The sequence below is a fragment of the Solanum lycopersicum genome, chromosome 3, assembly GCF_036512215.1.
Source record: "Solanum lycopersicum chromosome 3, SLM_r2.1".
NCBI lineage: Eukaryota > Viridiplantae > Streptophyta > Magnoliopsida > Solanales > Solanaceae > Solanum > Solanum lycopersicum.
In genome coordinates, this window is record NC_090802.1 from 49,928,441 (window position 1) to 49,951,370 (window position 22,930).

General features: G+C 31.2%; 2 protein-coding genes across 4 annotated transcripts; one reads left to right on the forward strand and one right to left on the reverse strand.

Annotated features, from left to right (window-relative positions):
- Nucleotides 1-723: 723 nt before the first annotated feature.
- LOC104646382 (uncharacterized) lies at nucleotides 724-3,391 on the reverse strand. Of its 2 annotated transcripts, XM_069296068.1 has the most exons (6): nucleotides 2,590-3,391; nucleotides 1,706-2,455; nucleotides 1,516-1,590; nucleotides 1,322-1,396; nucleotides 1,140-1,214; nucleotides 724-936 (listed from the first exon to the last, which is right to left on the reverse strand). In XM_069296068.1, the coding sequence occupies exons 1-5, from the start codon at nucleotides 2,635-2,637 to the stop codon at nucleotides 1,140-1,142; spliced, it is 1,023 nt and encodes a 340-aa protein (XP_069152169.1). In that variant the 5' UTR covers nucleotides 2,638-3,391; the 3' UTR covers nucleotides 724-936. The 2 variants fall into 2 exon arrangements, with proteins under 2 accessions (XP_069152169.1, XP_069152168.1); XM_069296067.1 differs by having other exon boundaries at nucleotides 1,706-3,391.
- A 13,165-nt stretch (nucleotides 3,392-16,556) lies between these two features.
- Nucleotides 16,557-22,708, forward strand: LOC101256074 (phosphatidylinositol 4-kinase gamma 3). 2 transcript variants are annotated; one of them, XM_004234913.5, is made up of 3 exons: nucleotides 16,557-16,796; nucleotides 20,334-21,726; nucleotides 22,147-22,708. In XM_004234913.5, exons 2-3 carry the CDS (start codon nucleotides 20,362-20,364, stop codon nucleotides 22,522-22,524), a joined length of 1,743 nt encoding a protein of 580 aa, XP_004234961.2. In that variant the 5' UTR covers nucleotides 16,557-16,796; nucleotides 20,334-20,361; the 3' UTR covers nucleotides 22,525-22,708. The 2 variants fall into 2 exon arrangements, with proteins under 2 accessions (XP_004234961.2, XP_069151154.1); XM_069295053.1 differs by having other exon boundaries at nucleotides 16,639-16,796; nucleotides 21,864-22,708.
- Nucleotides 22,709-22,930: the final 222 nt, after the last annotated feature.

A 22,930-nucleotide genomic window follows, 5' to 3' on the forward strand; every position in this document is an offset into this window, starting at 1 on the left:
TTTTTCAAGGTGTCCAAAATGCGTTATTTAACCATTTAAATTATTATTTTTCTTATAAATACAATGTAATTTTCTGACGAAGGATGTCCAATTGAACACCCTAGCCAAAGGGTAGCTACGCCCCTGAAGAACACGATTTTTACGAAACGTCATCTCTTAAGTCTTAGAAATATAAGAACTCACTTGAAGTAGCCTAAGAAAAATCTGTATGTATATACAAGAATTTTGTTGTATCATAAAAGGAATGAGTTGCATTTTCCTCGATATGTATTCAAGTCATATCTTTTTAAGGAAAGTAACTATTCACGCTTCAAAGTCATCATACTTATCAAATCTAATCAATATATTTCGACGTGCAAGCCATAACATAAGTTTTCAAAAAAAAAATTTTTTAAAAAAATAACTTTCATCATATCAAACAGACATATCGAATAGATAAAGGGTAACTAGTGTTGCTATAACAAAGTTATATAGAAGCATAAACTGGATAATTAAAATAAATTTGACCTTACTCATTGCCATGACTAGACTAAAATGTACAATAAAAGTATGAAATAAAAAAAAATCCTAAAAGAGTTTACCTGAAAGCCAACTTGAGCACAATAATAAGTGTATCACATAAATGATAAGGATACACAAAATATTCTGCTAAATTAAGATGCAATATAATCTTTCTCAAAATAAATAAATGGCTTTGATACCAAACAAAACAATAATTTCAAGTCAAGAACTGAACAAAAGCTTATAATGTAATACCATTCATTAGTTTCAAATAAGAAAACAAAAACAAATCAACATCCCAAGTCATATCAAATAAAATAATCTCCAAAAACATGAAACTGCAATTTCCATTTGAGAAAAACAACTTTTTCATTACAAAGAGCCTAATGAGTTATCATCAATAGTTGAGAACTGGGCGCTCGATGCTCTTGACACCTGCATATGTAAGGTTTAAAAAAAAAATTAGAGGATATTATGGGTGCGATGAAAAATATTTTCTTAAAAAATAAGTAAATATTAAGTTTTTAAAAAATATCACCATTGAAAACTTCTTTTTTTTTTTACCAAAGGAGGAAAATGACTACTTTAAGTATATACATCAATCTTCTTTTAACATCAAATTAGATAGAAGTACTAACCTAATCATCAGAGTAAACTTGATCGAATTCATTGTCTTGTTCATTAGGTAGGTTAGCACTTAGAGATCCACGATTCTGGAAGAAATAATCCACGTCATTGAAATTCAAATATGCATGTTTTAGCTAGTTTCAATGATAAAACAGATAGTATATGTAATACTAAATTAGATTGAAGCACTAACCTGCTCATCAGAGTAAACTTGACCAAACTGACTGCCTTGTTCATTAGGTAGGTTAGCACTCGGAGTTTCAAGATTCTGAAAGAGATTATCCATGTTATTGAAATGCATCACAATTGTATACTGATTTTAGCTAAAATAAATAATCAAACACAGAATAAATGTACGTAAATACCAAATTTGCTAGAAGCACTAACCTGAATATTAGAGTAAACTTGATCAAGCTCGTTGCCTTGTGCATTAGGCAGGTTAGCATTTGGAGGTCCAAGATCCTGGAAGATATTATCCATGTTATCGAGATTTAAATATGCACCACAAATTTATACTAGTTATATCTAGAATCAATAATCAAACACATAATATATGTAATTAGATAGAAGCGCTAACCTGATCATCAGAGTACACTTGATCAAACTCTGTGTCTAGTTCACTAGGCAGGTTAGCACTTGAAGGTCCAAGATTCTGAAAGAGACTATCCATGTTATTAAAATTTAAATATACGTCACGATTTTCCTTCTTATTTGAATTACTCCCTTCAACATAATTCTCATATGGTGCCACATCAATATTTCTTGGACCATTCATGATTGGTTCACCCACATATTGTTGAGAACTTGCATTTGCATTTGTTGCTCCCATACCATTAATAGTAACATTTCCAACATAAGCATTAGGCATCATTCCCCTACTTGAATAAGTTGTCACATTGTTGACATTCAAGTTGTAGTTATTAATTATTGCATTTTGAATGTATGTAGCAGGCATTATTGGTGTTGCTCCCTGGGCCACATTGAGATTAGAGTTGTAATTTTTTCCACTATGATTCTCTCCATTGTTAGTTTGGGAAAACAAAAATGAATTGTCAATGCTAAGGTAATGGGGTTGAACCTGAAATTGTGGACGATACAGTTGTTGTCGTTGAATTGAGCTCTCTCGTTGAGTAAAAATATTGTTGGTATTATGAGTAGGAAATGGGTTCCATTGTTGATTTGGTACATTTGCTTGAGGAGAAGGCATTACCCCAAATTTTCGAAAGTTGCTTTTTGGTTCCTCAAAAGTGACCGTGCGTCGCTTGGTCGAACGGCGACGAATATTTTTTCTCTCTTCTGGAGATCTCCAATTATTGCGACGACATTTCTGAAAAATTATATAAGGAAAACATAAAATAAAAAGTAAATCGTGAATATATTTATAAAAAAAAAATATTTTTGGCATTTGATAATTAATGATACTTCATATACTACTAATTTTTTATTTTTTTTTAAATATACCTGCAGGTGACTGGCAACTTGCATCCTAGTAAGATCAGGCAAGTTCATTGCTTGTAGGATCTCCTTAGGGTAACACCCTACATAATTCGTAAAGAATGGAAGTTTAATTTAATAACTATATAATATTCTCATATCAATCCACGATATATCTAAATAAGAAAATCACTATGCTTTAATTTTAAATAAATGGACGTTAGTTTTACGTTATTTGAATTTATCAAATAAAAAGAAATTATAATTAGTGAAGTAAACTTACGTCCTTCTCCAAGTTGGCTTACAGCTTGCATAAATGCTGCGTGAAGATCCTTAGTCCATTCTTTATAGTCCTTTCGCGTAACAACCTTATCAATAGCATTGTTTTGCATGCCTTTTGTACCTTTCTTCCTCTTTAATGTGTATTTTCCAATATTCTCTTCAGATTCTTTATTTTTGATCATATTAACCTTCATTTGATCTTTATGTTTTCTTGATCCTTCACTCGCTTTCTCTTTTCGTTTTCTTTCAGCAAGCACAAATTGCCATAAGTAGATCAAAATTTCCTTGTTAAATGGCTTTTTAAGGTAAAGATAAGCTCCGTCATCCAAAGTCTTCTTTGCGACGAATTCATTGAATTCATCGCATACAGCTGCATAATTATTTCAAGAAAATATCAATTAGAATTGAATTAAGTTTATTCAATATGCATTATATGTATAATTAATTCAATACTAATGATTGAAATGAGATTTGGGCGGTTGAGCTTTAACACAAAATTTTAATAATTTTTTTTATTTTTAATCGGCTCCGCCCCACATTGATTTTTTAAAAATCCACTTCAATCGACCCTATATCCCTAATTAACACTAATATTACAAGACAATCGATTTATACAAAAAAAAAATATATATATATATATAAGAATTATCAACTTATAATTATGATGCTTAACTATAAAAAAAAATAATTCATTGATGATCCTATAAAATCATGTATTTTTGCACATTTATTTAGCTACAAACTTCAAAACAATAAATTAACAGTGAAATTTATAGTTTATTATTTTGCAGTTAATTAAAATTACCGACTTTACTTATAGTAGAGGTCATAAGTAGAAGAATAGGATAAAGATTTACCGAGTGAGATTATATTCAGAGCTTCAGCTTGAGCTAAGAGGTCAACAAAAGACGAATTGGATAAACGGACATTGAGGATGATCACATCAATTTTTTGTTTTCCTTTGGAGAGCATTGACATCGCTGATGAAGTAGTATCAACCGTTATAACTGTATCAAATTCTCTTTGAAAGTTAGTAAACAAAATTGTACACAAAATTCATTTATAAAATTTTAGCTTGTAGTGCAACAATTTAGTTTATGCAATTGAACATATTGATGAACTTATATTATAATTAATGTGAGCAAATATTAGACATGGTCACACAATAAAGCCTTTTATAGTTTTATTCAGGATAAATAATTGAATAATAGAATAGAGAAGATCATGTAGGAATATATTATTCAAAAATCAATTTTAATTAATTAGCGAAAAATTTCAAGTAGGAATGATTTAACATATAATTTTTTCTATTTTGTTTTTTATTTAACACATATAAGATAAGGAACAACTAGTGAATACCAAATAGAGTAAATGAGAAATGAAAAAAAGAAGGGGAAAGTCATAAAATAGATTAATTTACGAGTATAATAATTATAGAATTATTCATTATTTAGAATATAATGCAAAAATTGTCTATTATCTTCACAAGTTAAAATAAATGAAGTAATTAAATAATCATTAAGAAGAAAATTAATGAATTAAAATATTATTAAAATTTTAAAATGTGTATATAAAAAATATTAGTATATAAGAATAAAAGATACCATTTCTTTTCGTAGAATTACAAAAGAAAAAAATTCCTTGAAGAAAGCATTTTTCAAATAAACAAAAAAATGAAAGAGAAATATATTTATTTTATAATCAAATCTCTTTTTTTTTGTGTGTGTATAAAAATTAATTATTTCAATTTCAATAATAATGATAGTCAGTTTGATATTATCTAGCCCCTTCTTTTGGTTTTGCTCTCCCCTTCTATTAGCAAATTTAATTTTTATTTTCAAAATGTTCTATAAATTAATAAAAATCAGACCTACCTCGTCGAAAATTAATTTTGTGAAAATTATTTAATTTCCTCCTCCCACTCTATATCACCCAGAGCCAATTGATAAAGAAAAGCCCCCCTCCCCCCCCCCCCCCTCCTTTTTTTTAATACAAAAAGTAAATGTAAAACATAGATGTAAATTGATCAAAATAATTAAAAGATGTAGGTGTTCCCATGGAATGAATCGGTGCCACATTCCGCAGGATACTGGCTGGAGTTGGTCTCACCGTAATAACGAGAGTTCCAGCTACCAATTGATAAAGAAAAGCCCCCCCCCCCCCCCCGCCTCTCCCCACAACTCCTTTTTTTTTAATACAAAAATTAAATGTGAAACATAGATGTAAATTGATTAAAATAATTAAAAATAACATAAAATTATCTTTCACCACAGACGATTGATAACATTGTATAATATTATCAAGCCTTTGTGAAACATTACAACTTTTTTTGTGTGTGTGTGGTGGAGTGGGGGTGGGGGGCAGCTAATTAAGTATGTGATATTTTTATTATATAAATAAAATACAAAGAATTTTATAACCGCACAAAACACATTTACTGACTAGAAAAATAAGATATACAAGCGTATAAATAGTGTTACAACAATAAAAGGAAAAATGTATTTATAAGATACATTAATAAAATCTAAAAAACAAATCGAAATTAAAATCCCAAACGAGATAACATGCATCATATCAAATTTAGCTATATCAAACATTAAAGGTCATATAAATATATATATAAAAAAAACTTATATGGTACCTCTATAGCCGTGAGCCTGTAGACAACTCGTCATTTCATTGACAAACTCTTTGTCATTATCAATCAACATCACCGAAATCTCTCCATTCATACCATGATAGGGAGATGCCATCGAATTATCTATTGTTGTGATAGTTTTAAAATTTCCTGTTTCAACCTTAATAAGGAGGAGATACAAGAAAATAATATTTTATTTAAAAGAAAAAAGTTGTAGGAACACCTTGACTCTTTTAATAGGTGCTTATATAGTACCTTTACTGACAAATTGATACATTTAGCGTTGACGAGATATATAATTTTATTTAATCTATTTAATGTTTTTTTCTTCTTTCTTTAGTCAAGACAAGGGTGTACTTTTGACTCTTTTTTTTTCCTTTTATGAATTTAATATAGAGGGAAATATTTTCCTTTTTTTTTTAAAGAAAAAGTCAAATTTCATTTAAAAAAAATACACTTTCCAATATAGTAAGACTTGACTTATGTCATTCATATCTGTGGACAATCATTTTCATTAAAAGTATAATAGTAAGGCTCTTACTTCATCTCAATCGTTATAATCAAATTCATATATTATTATCAACCATCATACAATAAAGCTTCATAAAATATTATCTCCTTTTCCTATCATCCACATTGATTCATGACAAAACTTTTAATTTTCAAAGTACAAATTTTTTATTATATATATATCAGACATAACCTTCATAATTTTGTTGTAATTTATACACTTAAAAGTATAGGAAAACTAAAATATACTCAATAAATTCAAAATACTTACAAACCCCTTTGTAGTTATATCCCACTAAATAATTATACTATATACCCCTCCTCCCCAACTAATATAATATATATATATATATATATAATTAACTAATATTTTTTGTTCAGAAATTAATCATTGTCAATAATATTATAAGAATATGCGTATATTTTTGTAGTATAATTAAAGTTTTTTTTTTATCATTAATCAATAAACAATTAGGTGTCTCTCTCTATGTAAGTGTGTATGTGTTATGTGTATATTTTTGTAGTATCATTAATGTCTTTTGTTTAATTACTCATTAATAAATAATACTATAAGGATGTGTATATATATTTGTGGTATCATTAAGATTTTTTATTAAAAAATATAGAATAATACTATAAGGATGTGTGTATATATATTAGTGGTATCATTAAGATTTTTTATTCAAAAATTTAGTAAGTGATACTATTAGAGTATGTGTATATATTGTTGTAATAAATGATGGTGTAATAGTATATATTACCAAATGATATATCTATTAGAGGATAAATATGAAAAATAATAATTATAATAATTAATGAGAAAAAAATAATAAATAAGGTCCTATTACCCCCATGAACTTATTTTATATGTAATTTTCTACCCTTGTTTAGCCTACGTGGCACTAGTTCAAAAAAAGAAGTCAACCATCATTGGGCCCACAAGATAGTGCCACGTAAGCTAAAAAGGGGTAAAAAATTATTAATAAAATAAGTTCAGGGGGGTAATAGGACCTTAGTATAGTAGAAGTGTGTCTCTGAGATTTCGAGCATAGGTTGAGGGGGTACTTGGGCATTATCCCTTTTATTTTCATAAAAATGTAAAACTATAGAAGGGGAGAAAAAAAATAAAAAGAAGATGCTAACCAAAAAAAAAACAAATAATAACACTAATTAATGATAATATGGAAAAATAATAATTGAGAAAAAAGTATAAAAGAGAAAATAAAAATAATAAATGAAAAAGAATAAAACTAATTTATTTTATTTTTCTTTAAAAGGTGAAAATATAGATTGAGAGAAAAAAAAATCTAACACAAAATAAACTAACAAAAAGTAGAAAAAATAAAATTGTTATATGGTATCTCTAATAAATGAAATAATAAAAATAGAATTAAAAAATAAATAAGAAAATAAAAATAATAAATGAGAAAAGAATAAAAGAGAAAATAAAAATAATAAAATGAGAAGTGTTATAAAATAAGGATTAAGTACTAAAAGTAAATTAATGACAATTAAGAAGAGAAGAATGTAGTAGAGAGATAAAATAAGAAACTTGAATCTTTCTTATTTTGGTGTATTTTTCATAGAGATTACAATGTCTTTTATAGGCATAATAGGGTATAATGGACATTCACTAATTGTTATTTATAACAGCCCCCCTTGGATATCCATTTAAAATAAATTTTTATTAAAGTAACAAATGTAAATAGTTGATCCTAATACGCATTACTTGCTGCCTCACTAAAAATCTTATCAGAAAAATCCCGTGGGATAAAACCTTGATTAAGGAAAAAGAGTATAACTCGTATTTTACAACCCCTGATGAAAACCATGATTTAGCTGCCTCTTCTCGAAAGTTATGGTTGTCAAAGACTTGATGAATAAATCAGCCACATTATCACTCGAACGAACTTGATGTACGTTGATTCACCATTCTAACTCATGTGTGTAGAAAAACTTTGGTGAAATGTGTTTCGTTCTATCGCCTTTTATGAATCCTCCCCTAAGTTGTGTTATGCATCCTTCATTATCTTCATATAAGGTTGTGGGTACTTTGTCGCATTTCAAACCCCATTTTTCTCGAATAAGGTGTATAATGGACCTTAACCACACACATTCTCGTCTTCGAATGCGTACTGCGGTTGTCTAAATTAACTGCTAATGTGAAATTATAATTGCTTGAAAGTAATGAGGTGATTATGTGCACAATAAATGTGTGCCTGGACTTTGATATGTACAATATGTTTGTGTGGTCATTAAAGTTATGCAAGAGTAATTCCCTCAATATTGTGAAATCTGTTGTGACAAATTATAGCTATTAATCTTGAGATGTATAGGATAGGGGAGGTGTTGTTGTGATGTTGAGTTGTTTACAACAATATGAATCGAGTATTATATATTCTACCTTGAAAAAATGTAAAAATTCAATTGAATGGTAAATGGAGCCGTCGAAAATCATAAAAGAGTGAAAAAGAACCCAGAAATTTTGGCATGGGTTCTAGTCTCGTTGGAGTTGCTAGGCAAAATTTATCCCGCCAAAGCGGTGCCTTTATAATGGGATTTATCCTGCCAGAGCAGGATAGGGCGCAGCAGAATCTTAGCCCTATCTCTCCCGTTTTCTTGTCATAATTTGGACTCGAATCATACAGGAACTAATCTCCGCGATCTAAGTTTTCAGAAATTGCAACTTGGGCATATGAAGAGATTGCCCGTTAAGTTGACAAGGCTCATTTTTATGTTTTCTCGGGCAAGATCGAGGCTGAGGTGTCGGATATAGTGATCACAAGTACTATAATATATTATAAAGACTGAATGGTTAATAAGTTGTTTGATCCAGATTCTACTTATCGTGCATGTCAGTTCAATTGACTTGGGATTTAATGAGATTTGCGATATACTTGATGCCTCCAACCATGATTCTACCTTAGTTGAAGAGTCAGTCATAGTCACCCATGCATATCGTGTTGTCCTATGTTGTTTTGGATTTTCAAGTCGCTAATATACTCCTAAACGATCATATTTGATATTTTTTGACTTTTGGGGCTAAAAAGGTGATCCTAGACGAATTCTTGCTAATTTTTCATCATTCTTGAGGCTAAAGTTAAGATTTTAACACCAGAATCTGTTTTTTGATTTGTACAACCTAATTTCTTGGTTTATAATCTATGAAGAAAGGTTTTTATTTTAGAATTATGATGGAAAAAGCCCTAGTTTGGGAAATAGGATTGTGAGTTTGGTCTAGAATTGTTGGTTTGTTATAATCTGAATAATTAGACCTTTGATTGTTGATCCTTGTGTATTAGTTGTTGTAGACCTAAAACAAGCGGAAAGAATCCTAAAAGGAAAGATTCAAGTGTCGTAGGGGATTCAAGCTTGGATTTGAGGTAGGTGATGGTTGTAATTTCATGTTGGTTAAACATATATTTGTAATTGCTTCGTTATAATGTATATATGTGAATGTTGCATTATTGATCACCTTAATCATAATTGAGGTTAATTGAATAATTGTATGCCATGAATCACTTTTTATTGTATGATCTTGATGATGTATTTGTGATTGTGATTGTGATTGTGATGTGTGATGGGGATCAAATTGCAACATTTCAGCAAGCTAACTTGGATCGGATTGCCACGTTTCGACATAACTATTAGATCGGATTGTCACGTTCCAGCATAATTATGAGACCGATTATCACATTTCAATATAATTATGAGATTGAATTGCCACGTTTCGACAAGCTAACAATTTGGATTTCGGTTCCATGAGAGGACCATTGAATTGAGATCCATGAAAATGGTCATTGAATTCTGATGTGTATATAAATGTCTAATGATGATTGATATTGAAAGACTATTCGTTGCTCTAAATAATTTAATTGTATGTTGTTGAAAATTGTGAAATTGTTCGTTGATGTGAAGGATGATGATATTGTATATGTTTGGTATATGTTTATTTTATAATATTATGGTTATTTACATGTGTTTCACTTGGTGGGATAGCCGTGTGGTCCTACCAGTACAATGTGGTTGTGTTAGATACCGAACTCGCTCTTATTTTTGTTGAGTATAGGTATCTTCCGGTGGCTATTGACAGACCTAGTTTAGAAGATCAGTGGTTGTTTGAATTCAAGGGTGAGCTAGTTCTTTCGGCTGCCTTAAGTTCTCTTTGTTTAGGTCCACTCTTTTCGGACTCAGACTGTTGGTTAAGTTGTTATGTTCTTAGATTTGTCTTTTGTAGAGTTTTGGTGCATTGAATTTCAGTTCTAGCTATTTAATTTTGTATTTGTTTAGTTAATTAAACTTGTTTTTGTAAGTTTATTGCTTTAGTTTTGGTTTAGTTGCTTATTTTGGTTGTAGTAATGGTTCTCCCACCGGATGGTTAGTGTGAGTGCCAATCACGATGGTTTTGGATCGTGACAACTTCAAACTTAATAATTTTAAGGGATAAGACACAAGTATCCCCAGACTATGCCAAAAATCCTAAAAACACACGTTAACTAAATTAAAGTCCTACTATCCAGCCTATAGTTGAGGAAGAGCCAGTTCCGAAACCTACGTGTGTTGCACAAATCCAACCTATATTCTTCATTGGTAAGGGTGAGCATAGTATGATACAATACGATATTTGAATGTTTCGATACTATGATTTTTTATTCGATTTTTAAAACATTATACCATAACCACACCAAGTTAATTCGATATTGTTCGGTATCTTGAAGTTCAGTTTTGATATTTTACGATTTGGTAAATCATAACCATAATTTGTTATACTTCGACTAATATATACTCGTATATTGTAAGAGTATATATCACCAAATGGTATCTCTATCAAAAGATAATATGATAATAATAATAATAATAATAATAATAATAATAATAATAATAAAATGAAAAAAATAAATGAGAAAAAACAAAAATAAAAAAAAGAATAAAAGTAATTTATTTATTTTTCTTAAAAAGGTAAAAATATAGAAGGGGAGACAAAAATAAAAAGAGATGAACTAATTAGAATAGAAGGAAAAAAATATATTACCAAATAGCATCTCTAATAAATAATAATATGAAGAAAAAAATCAATTAAAATAGGAATAGAAGAGAAAATAAAAATAATTAATGAGAAAGAACAAAACCTATTTATTTTATTTTCCATAGAAAAGTAAAAATATGCATTGAGAGAGAAAAAATCAACCTAAGATTAACTAACAAAAATGATAGAAACAATAACATTGGTATATGGTATCTCTTATAAGAGATATAATAAAAAATGAATGAGAAAATAAAAATAATAAATGAGAAAAGTATAAAAGACAATATAAAAATAATAAAATAAGAAAGAAAAAAAAATTAATGATAGGACAAAAAGAATAAATGAGAGAAAGGAATTGGTGTATTAGCTGTAAAAATAAGAATTTATTGAATTACTTTGGAACTATGATTCATTTTCGTAAACCTCAATATCTTTTTTAACTCACATACAAATATACAAAACTATTAGGAAATTATTGAATTTAAATTAATCTTGCCTATTTTTTTCAATATTTTCTATTTCAATTACAAAATCTTGCAACTTGCAAACTTCAAGTTAAATCAACATATATCTAGTTAATTTCATAGATATATTTTATAATACTACTAAGGACAAACATCAGAGCAGTATTAGTTATTGGTGGAACAATAATCTTAATAATTTTAAGGGATAACGACAGAAGTATTCCAAGATTATGACAAAAATTCTAAAGACACGCCTTAATTAATTAAGGTTATATTATCCAGCCTATAGCTGAGGAAGAACAAGTACCAAAACATAGGTATGTTGCACAAATCCAACTGATATTCTTCATTGGTAGGGGTGGCATAGTATGGTTAAATACAATATTTGAAAGTTTTGATACCGTAATTTTGATATTCGATTTTCAATTTTGTATGGTTCGGTATCTTGAAGTTCGGTTTTGATATTTTATAATATGCTAAATTGATAATCATAATTTGTTCAATTTCGATTAATATATACTCATATAATAGAGTATTATGACTTCGATAATTAAAAAAGGTCCCAATTGTATCTCACACACACATACACACGCACGCACACACTCACTCACGCACTCACGCGCGCGCGCACAGACACATAGAGTAAAATCTCACAATTAATAATCTCTCTAAGATAATACTTTCTTTCGATTTCAATTTGGGTTAGTGGGAAAAATCACCAACTTCAATAAAATAATAAGATAATATGTTTTCAAAAGACCCGTATATAAATATATGGTCCCATTAATATTATAAATTAATAATTTCTTTAAAATACAAATATATCTAAGACAAGTGAAATATGATTCTATTGTGTGTTTTTTTGGTTAAAATTTGAATCTAGTTGAAACTCATCTCTAGCTTTTCTAATAGCATCGAAAAGTCTTGGTGTTGCATTTTTGAATTGTACCATAAAATTATGAAGAGTTCTAGATGCGATAAATATTTTCTTAAGTGTAACTTGTTGTAATAATATTGCATCATCTTCAACTTCATCATCAACATTGTTTTTTCTTATGATATCCACAATTTATTCTAAATAATGAACCTCTGAACATGTAGCACTTTCATTCGGATAATCTAAAAGGATATTGACGTCAACATTTTATTGTAATCAAAATATCATTAATCATGACTTCAAGTTCATGAATAACGTTTACACAAAACACACTTTAAATTAATAAATATTAATTTATAAATAATACCTCTATAAAATAATAATATTTTAATGGTCCCGCCTATATTCATTTATAGAGATTTTATTATATATATAAAGATTGTGTAGTTAGGTAAATTTTTTCATATATATATATACACACATGCATGCACGTACGTATGTATGCAAAATAAAGTACAAAAAACCCTTTTGTTTATCAATTACAATTCGAATGCATTTTAATCAAAATATGTGATCAGAGTTTTAGCTTCTAAGCGTTTAGATTATACTAATATTAGGTTGCATATTTGTTAGTATTGTAATAATGAATATGTTGTTAATGTAACTATATAATCGATATGACATTCAGTATATTTTGGTATGTTTATCAATATCGATCATGTCCATCCCTACCTCTCTCTGTAATAATAGTTGTCCACTATTGATTTGTTATAAGAATTAAAAAACAACAAATGATAATGGTAATTTTACCAAATCCCCCTTATCAACTAGACAAGTATTCTTAGATATCTTAATATAATTTAGTGAACAAGTAAATATAAGCAGAGAATATATTCAAATTATATTTTTATCCATAATTATATAAATATCGGGGAAAATGCATAAGTACCCTCCCCCAACATATCTCTAACTAAGGTCTTATTACCCCCTGAACTTATTTTATAAATAAATTTCTACCCTTTTCGGTTTATGTGACACTATCTTTTAGGCCTAATGCATGCTGAGAACACGTAGGCTGAAAATGGATAGAAAATTATTTATAAAATAAGTTCAGGGGTAATAGGATCTTAGTATAGTATAAGTATGTCTTTGAATTTTGGACATAGATTGGGGGTACTTATACATTTTTCCTAAATATTAAACTTTAATTTTTAAATGTAACGACTCGGAGAGTTGTTAGTTAAGATAGACAATAATCCGAGAAAAATTTTGGGCCTTGTCCCGCTAGAGCGGGATGGGTGCCGCTAGGGCGGGACAAGTTGGCGCCAGAGCAGGATAGGCGAGGCAGCACAGAAATCATGAGAAAATTTATTTTCTCTATCTTCCTTAAATACTCAATTAAGTCGTAGAACATCCTAAAAACCTCAAAAAGTTTCTCTAAGCCCGGGAAGGAAGGAGAAAGAGATTTTTAGCATATGAATGGCAAAATCTTGCAAATTCTTTGACAAATCTATCGTCATGGACCCAAAAAATATGAATTGAAGTCAATAACTCCGTGCAACCGTTTGGCGCTCAAGTAAGTTAAGTTATATTAATTGAGTAGTTTAAATTTGTGCCTATTGTGTGATACATGCAAATTGATGGTAAGATGCATGTGTAGACTATACACCGATTGATTTATATTTTACACCTTAGAGAGAAGCCTTAGACGTTAAATTAGAATGAGTATGGTCAAATTAGGGTTGCACAAGGTGCAAGGAATAACCGGTGATAGGTGATGGTTGTGATTATATGATTGTATTATGTATGCATGTACTTACTTCATTGTGATACTTGTACGTGTATAACTGTTGCAATATTGATCACTTGTTGCAAATTAGTTAGATGAATATGTATAATCTAAATGATATATTTGTAATTGTGATTTTGGTATGTGAATGAGGATAGAATTGATACGTTGTGACAAGCTAAATGGGATAGATTATCACGTTTTGGCATAACTTTGGATTGAATTGCCACGTTCCGACACAATATTGTATCAAATTATCACGCCATGACATAACTTTGAGATCGAATTGCCACGTTTCGACAAGCTAATTATTTGATTTGAGTTCCGCGAGAGGAAATAACTACTTGCGATCAATATGTATTGTGAAACATGCGATATTCAATATTGTGCGCGTGTGTAAGCTTGATGATATGGTGTATGTTGATCTATGCGTATGTATGAGAATATGTGGTGGAATTGATTTTTCTATGATGTAGTACTTGTTTGGCATAGTGAAAGGTCAAGGTGTTCAAGGGGCGAGTAGTGAATAAGAGGGCTGCTCATTGTGTAAGTTGCAAAAGAGAGCAGGTTAGGGTTGGAGCTTGAGGCAACAAAATTATATGGCCTTGATTAGGCATGGCGACGAGAAATTAAGGGTATGATACGAGCGACTAGTAGGAAAGGAAGGTGGTGGTACTTGAGAATATTTAATGAGGTTAGCATGTTTAGGCTATGATCTAATAAAATCGGGAGTGTTAGTTGTTGAGAAGGTGATTGGTATTTGCAGTATTGGGTAAATCACAGGTGTACTAAGAAAGTGCAAAGGTGGAGAAACGAGTTGTTTAATTCATGATCTTATTATTGATTCCTTATATTATAAGGTGAGTGTCGGGTTGACCAATGATGCCTACCAATACATGTGGTTGTACTAATACTACTCTTGCTATATATGTCTTTTTGACATAGTCTGAATGCATGACCGGTGATGTTTTATAACCAGCAACTTCATTCTTCTTCCTACATGGTAGGAGCAATGTTTTTTTTATATTAATTTGTCGAACTCTTACTCTTGCTAGCTTTTCTACATGTTAGACTAAATCCTCAGGGTTGTTAATTACTTTACAAATCTTAATTAGTTCGTGAAAAAGAGTTTTGTTTGTAAAGATTTTATCCCAATTATATCTGTATTTCGTTAATTTTCGCATGTTTAAGCCTTTGAGGTTACAAGAATTCTCCTACTTAGGTTGTACAGTGGATGCCCGCGCGATCCGATGAGTTGGATCGTGACATTATCCTGCCATTATTATTGTATTCAAGTTTGCTATTTAACCAGAAGGAAATCAATTTTATGTTACATTAAAAATTGAATTGTTAAAAATCATAAAATATTCAATCGAAACTTGTTTTAAATATCTTTTTAATTTCATTATTAATTTAATATATTTACAAATTGAAAATCGATAAATCGAACCAAATGCGATACATAAGTCCATTAGATCATTGATGTGTTGACTTTAATCAATCTTAATAGAAAGAGACAGGTAAAGTTTGCTGACTTGGCTAAATACGATTGGCTATCATTAGTACTTGCCATGTCAGATATATCTTGGTGGACAAGTGCTGTTGTTTTTACCTTCCTTTTATTTAACAGTCCTTGTTACCCAAGTTAAAAGGGTAAAATAAAGTTACAATCTTTTTTATGTCAATTAAAATAATATAATAAATACAAATGATAGTATTTTAATTTATCCTTCTTTAGTGTCAAGGATATTAGTCTAAGAATATTGTACTTTAATTATAATTCCAAAAGCAACAATTATTTAAGGTTAAATTTTATGAACAAAAACAAGAAGTTAAAAAAAATATAAATTTTGATGAATATCCAAAGTAAAAAAAATAAAATACAAATCTCCTGTCCTTGCTCATAAATATTTTTTGTTTCTTTTCAAAATAAAATTTAATGACATGTAGTAAGTTTTGTTTAAGTAATTATCCACATTAAGTGTATACATATCACCATTAAAGTAGTAATATACAGAATCATTTCGTTATAATTTATTATAAAAATTATAGATATTTTGCATTCATCTATTTTTTGGTATATTAGTAAATGTTAATGAATCTTAGTTTTTGTTTGCATTACAACTTTTTGAAATGTGATCTATTTCTAACTAAGGAGTATACAAGCACCTCAATAAAAAGGTGCAAAATAAATAAATAAAACACAAATATACTCGTTAAATCAATTGTATTTATATTTTTTTAGTTTTTGTTTGTATTATGCAAATATTTATTTATAATGTCAATAACGAAAGCATAAATTTAACTGAGATCAAGTTAAAAAACATATTTATCAATTACGAAAAAGAAAGGAACACTAATTAAGTTCTAGAACATTCGAATATGGTAAAAAGTTTTTTTTTTTTTTTAAAAAAAAGGGCGTTGTTTGCGGTGAAAAAGTGTAAAAAGTTCCATTTCTATATATGCATGGAGGGTTTGCTAATTATCATTACTCCTTTGTTTAAGCTAAAATCCTCTCTATTAAGTGAAAAGGAGAAAGGGATCATCACTATTGTAGGCTGAAGCAAACCTAATGAGGGCAAATTCACAGTGATTATTGTTGTATGCGAAAAGATTCAAGTGCTGCTTTGATTTCTCTTCGCTTTCTGGTAAGAAATTCACATTTTTCGCTATTTTTTGTTTGGTATTGTTAGTATTTGTTGCTTAAAAACCCCAAATCCCCTTTTTTCTGCAAAAATTGTTAGGTTTGGTGAGCTGATGGTGACTGAATCGGGTCTTAATTGAACCTAAGCTCGTGGTGTAGGTTTACGCCGATGTGTCTATTCAGGGAATATTTGTTTGAAATCTGTAGTTGCTGCTGTTAGTTTTAGTAGTACAGTGTGATGGTTTTGAAAAATTATGTATAATTCTGGTTTTGTTGACTGATTAACAACATAATTGTTTGGGATGATTAGTCATGAGCTTGATCTGTGAGCAATTTTTGATTTGTGGCTATCTGGTAGCTAGTTTTCCTGAAAATAGAAGAAACGTAGCCAATGTATAGTGTAATAAAGAGTAATGGGAAGTAAATTGTAAGAAGTATAAGTTAATGAAATGTGAAGAATTGAAACTGATGCCTGCTTTTGTTGACTACAAGGTGAACTCTATACAAACAGTTGATTTGATTAGAAAATGATGCTTTTTCAACGTAAAAGTTGAAATAGCAGCAATGTCATTGACAAACTGATACAAAGTTCATGATTGTACTTTCACCATTTGAACTTCTAATTCTAGACCTAAAACTGAGACCCTAAACTCTATTTCTTAAGTTAAAAAGAAAAAGAAAGAGGAAATCCTTATCATGGATCCAAGTGAGTTTCTTATAAGCACAACTTATAGCTTGGGGAAATGAATAATGCATAATAATCACATCCTTATAAGCAGTGGCGTAGCCCGTACGTAAGATTTTGTCAAAATAAACACTATCGTAAATGTTCTCAAAAATAGACACTAGCATAAATGTTAATCGTCGTGGTACTAACTGAGGGAAGTAAACGTTTCAAAGAAGTTTCACGGTTGATCTACTCCCTCCTTTTGCTTTTACTTGTCCTATGTACTAAAAATATATTTTCACTTTTACTTGTTACTTTTAGTGTATAGAGAGAGTTTTTGCTTTTTCATATTTAATCCTTAGCATTAGTTACTTATTCCCAAATCTTCTCAAGACCTAAGACTTAACATCAATTAAGGGATCAAGGTCATATTAGTCATTGTTATTTTAAAGGGTGTGAAAGTCCAAACTGGACTAGTAAAAATGATTGGAGGGAGTATGTTGTTCCACTGTCCATACACTATCACTTCAAAAGGAAAACAATAACAAACATTAGTTTCAAAGAGCCAGTGGTCTGTTGGTTTGTTTGATGTTTATTGAAGGGGAGGTCGGCGTATCGAATCCTTTGAGAAACTCTTTTTAAAGAAACATAAAAATGCTAAAAAACAAAGACTAATTCGTGAATTTTGGGGGAATCGATCCGAGCCATTCATTAAGAAAACTCAACGCTGGACCAGTGAACTAAGAGTTGGAATGTGTTAAGCGGTGTTACTTTCTCTTATATCTTGTGATATTTGTTTTCTCACTCTATCGATCATACACATTTAGTTTAACTTTCTAGCAAAGCCGTGTTGGATGACACCACTTAGGAACGTGCACCCCCTTACTTATCAGAAAACAACATATATAAATGAACAACCATAAGGCCCAATGTTTTTATAGATTCTTAACATTTTGTTGATTAAAGAGTTAATTATTTCTTTGACAAGAAATTTAAATTTTTCGCTTACATGTTCCCATAGTTAGTGTATCTTTGTTTCTTGCTTAAACCCCTGAAACTCTTATTTTCTTTGGTCCTCTTTGCTGGAACTAGGGGTGTCAAAAATGTCCCAAGCCCATCTAACCCGCCCATTAACTTACGGTTTGGGCAACGATACAATTTTCTGATGGGCTAATTGGACATAGCCCATTTCAACCCATGAAAGTGCCCAAATCCAACCCATGGAAGTACCTATTTTATATCCATGCTTGTTTTTCCTACTTTTGTATTTTGTCATTTATGAGGAAATTAAGATTATGCTTATCTTCAGTAATTATTCAATGCTACTTATTGTAGTGACTTTATGCTTCTTTCTTTTTTCCTTTTGAAGATTCCTGGACAACTTTAAGCCTAGATTTCAATTCTTTTAGTGGCTTAATATGATTGGTTATTAATGTTTTGAAGTAATGATTTCTTTGACTGTTCAAATTAATAGAAAATATATTAATTGAACAATGACACAAAAATATTCATTCAGAAAAATTTCCAAGTTATTGAATTTGATGTATGTATGAATTATCATTAAAATCTTTCCAAGATACTGAGTTTTTTCCTTTTGAGTGTAAGTGTGTATTATTATTTCTTGTGATTATATGGTTATACGCAATTACTGGCTTATATGTAATGATTGTTCTATGTTAAGTATTTGTTTATACAAGCATCTCTATGTTTGAATGTTTGAAATGATAAGATTGAATTATTGTTGTTGATTTGATTAATAGGTTTGTTGAGAACGTTTGTTGATGTCTATATTGGTATATCTATTGAATTGATTTTTGCTACCAAATGTAATAATTGAGTAGTTGATGTTATCTTGGTGGGGTTTCTGAAATCTCTTTAAGAGTTTGTGAGCTGATGGCGACCGAATTCTGTCTCGATTAAACCTTAATTATTTTGCTGGTTTACTACTTTACACTTGGGGTTTTGCCAAAAATTTACCTGTAGTTCCATGTCTCTGCACTGCTGTGACTAATTCTTGGCTATTCATGGTATTTGTTTGAAATCTATAGTTGCTGCTATTGATTTTAGTAACAATTTTTATACTAAAGTTTTGGTTCTCCAAAATGATGTATTATTGTGGTTTTGTTGACTGATTATCAACATGATTGTTTGAGATATTTAATCCTGTGCTTAATCTGATGAGTAAAATTTGATTTGTGGTAACATACTAACTAGTTCTTCTGAATATAAAAGAAATGTAGCAAATGTCCAGTAACAATGAGTAATGTAAGCCAAATAGTAGCCAAGTGGATCATGAAAGAAAAGAACCATAGGCGAATAAAATCAGTATCTCGACATCCATCCTATACGGGAATGCAGAGCTTTAGATTTGATTTTGTTGACTACAAAGTGAACTCTATACCAAACGGTTGAATTGTTAGAGAATGACATTTCTCAATAAATAAGTTGAAATTGCAACAATCTGATAGATGAACTGATAGAAACTTCATGGTTCTAGGGTACCAACTAGACCTTCTTTCACCATTTTAACCTTCAAGTTTACGCCTAAAACTGAAACCCTAAACCCTTTGTAATAAATTTTTTAAAAAGGAAGAAGAAAAGGAAATCCTTCTGATTGATCCAAATGAGTTTCTCATAAACACAACTCATTACTGGGAAACTGAAAACCATAGAATACAGCATCCATATCAGAAAACAGAAAATATAAATGAGTGTAGTGTTGATTTTAGCCACAACTTGTGAGTTTCCAAGGTCTTAGCATTTTAAGCTATATCAATTTGTGGCTTTTGTAATTGTTGATGGGTTAAACAAGTATGACACATCACAATTATTATCTATCATATACTAACTCTAATGAGTAAATTTGATTTGTAGGGAAAGAAGTCCTTACCTTTAGAGAACAATGTCTATTGCTACTGTTGCGCTTAGTCCAGTCTATGAAGATCATTTGAACTTAGCAAGCTGTTTGGCAGGCCAATACCGGTTCCGGTCCAATGATTCAATCTTGATTTTTTTGACCGTGGGTGGGTCTGTAATTCCCTTGCGTGTTAAGGAGTCCGATTCTATTGCCTATGTGAAATCTAAAATCCAAACATTCAAAGGTTTCTTTGTGAAGAAGCAGAAGCTTGTCTTTGATGGAAAGGAGTTGGCTCGGAACAATTCCCGTGTAGGGGACTATGGGGTTGCTGATGGTAACATGTTGCATTTGGTTCTTCGTCTGTCTGATATACAAGCAATTACTGTTAGGACAGTGTGTGGTCAGGAGTTTGAGTTCCATGTCGATAGAAATAGAAATGTTGGTTATGTTAAAGAGCAGATTGCAAAGAAGGGAAGAGACTTTCGTGATCTTAGGGAACAGGAACTAGTACATGATGGTGTGGAACTAGAAGATAAGAGGCTGATAAATGATATTTGTAAAAGCAACGATGCAGTAATTCACTTGTTGGTGCGTAAATCAGCTAAAGTACAGGCTCAAGCCGTGAAAACAGATTTTGAAGTTTCAGTTGTAGCATCGGCATCAAATGAGAAAGGGTCTGATGCAGTAGAGAAGCTCCAAGAGAGGTTTCAGGCTGTTGGATTCAATACTGTGCCAAGAAGTTTTATTTTGGAACCATTGATTGTCAATCCTAAGATCACACCATCGCCAGTTGTTAAGCAGCTGATTGGCAGCACTTTCGATGGTATGGCAAGGGGTCACCAACCAATTAGGTCCTCTGAGGGATCAGGGGGTACTTATTTCATGCTAGATTCATATGCTCAGAATTATGTCTCTGTTTTTAAACCAACAGATGAGGAGCCTATGGCTGTGAATAATCCCCGGGGGCTTCCATTGTCTGTAGATGGTGAGGGGTTGAAGAAGGGCACACGTGTAGGAGAGGGGGCATTTAGGGAGGTTGCTGCGTATATTTTGGATCATCCCAAGTCGGGACCTCGCTCAGCTTGTTCTGATGAGAAGGGATTTGCTGGGGTTCCTCCCACAGTTATGGTCAAGTGTTTCCATACTGGTTTCAATCATGCTGAAGGCTCTGAATGTTCATCCAAGAGTCTTAAGATTGGGTCGCTGCAGAAGTTCAGGAAGAACAGTGGAAGTTGCGAGGATTTTGGTCCTCGTGCTTTTCCTGTTGATGCTGTACACAGGATTTCTGTGCTGGACATAAGGTTGGCTAATGCAGATAGGCATGCTGGAAACATTTTGGTTCAGAAGGATGATATGGATGGTCAGGTTGTGCTTATACCAATTGATCATGGCTACTGCTTCCCTGAAAATGTAAGTGTCTCAACTCGGCATCCAATATTTACCAAATAGAACTATAGAAGCATGTAGTAATCTTAGATGGCATATCCTAAGATGATATGGGTATTAATTAACTTCTCTTCTGATTCCCTTTACTGGGTCTATTTCAGGCTTTTTTATGACTTCTATGGTGATGTATATATTTTCTATGATCGGTTTTAGAAGAATATATGTTTTATGAGGCGTATGACATAGGTTAAGAGAGTATTCCCTGGTATGCATCATTTTTTGCTCATTCACCTTAGATCATAGTACACTAGGTGTTGATCGTGTCTTACCTGCTAATTTGTGGAATGTGATTGCATTAATCAAGGCAACTTCTCCATGCCCTGATTTTTCTTTTCCAGATATGGTTCTCCACTCATTTTTTACCCCATCCTATTTCTAATACAGTTTGAAGATTGTACTTTTGATTGGCTCTACTGGCCTCAAGCACAACAACCTTACTCTGCTGAGACAATTGCATACATAAACTCTCTTGATGCTGAGAAAGATATTGAGCTTCTGAAGTTTCATGGTTGGACCATGTCCCTTGCTTGTGCACGTGTATTTCGTATCTCTACTATGCTTCTGAAGAAAGGTGCAGAGAGAGGTCTCACCCCTTGTGCAATTGGAGGAATCATGTGCAGGGAAGCACTGAAGAAGGAGTCTATGATTGAGCAGATTGTTGAAGAAGCTGAAGAGAGTGTGCTCCCAGGAACAAGTGAGGCAGCATTCTTGCAGTCTGTTTCGGTCATCATGGATCGACGCCTTGGTGACCTGATTAAGTAAATATGTATGTATGAAGATGTAAATTTTGTGCATATATTAATAGTTACCTGGTTGAAACTAAATTCTGGGAAAGGGTGGGATGTTAATGTGGTGTTTGTAGGGGGGCTCTTTTAACTTGAAATATTTAGCTTTTTGTTATTGTGGAAAAAAGTATGACTTGATAAATATATCCTACCTGTTAATAGCTTTGTTGGCCTCATGACTATCCACATAGGGAATTGAACTTGGAGGCCCCTCCACCACTCATTTGACATCATGGGTTGGAAGTTATTGTAACGCACCAACGCTCCTAATTGCCGAGCCAGATGACTGGTCCGCTTCAGCTTTGAAGCTAATTTAAGGACCAGGAAACTATAGAAGGGCTTCAACTAGTATTGATCAGTTACTTGAGAGAGTCATTAGAACA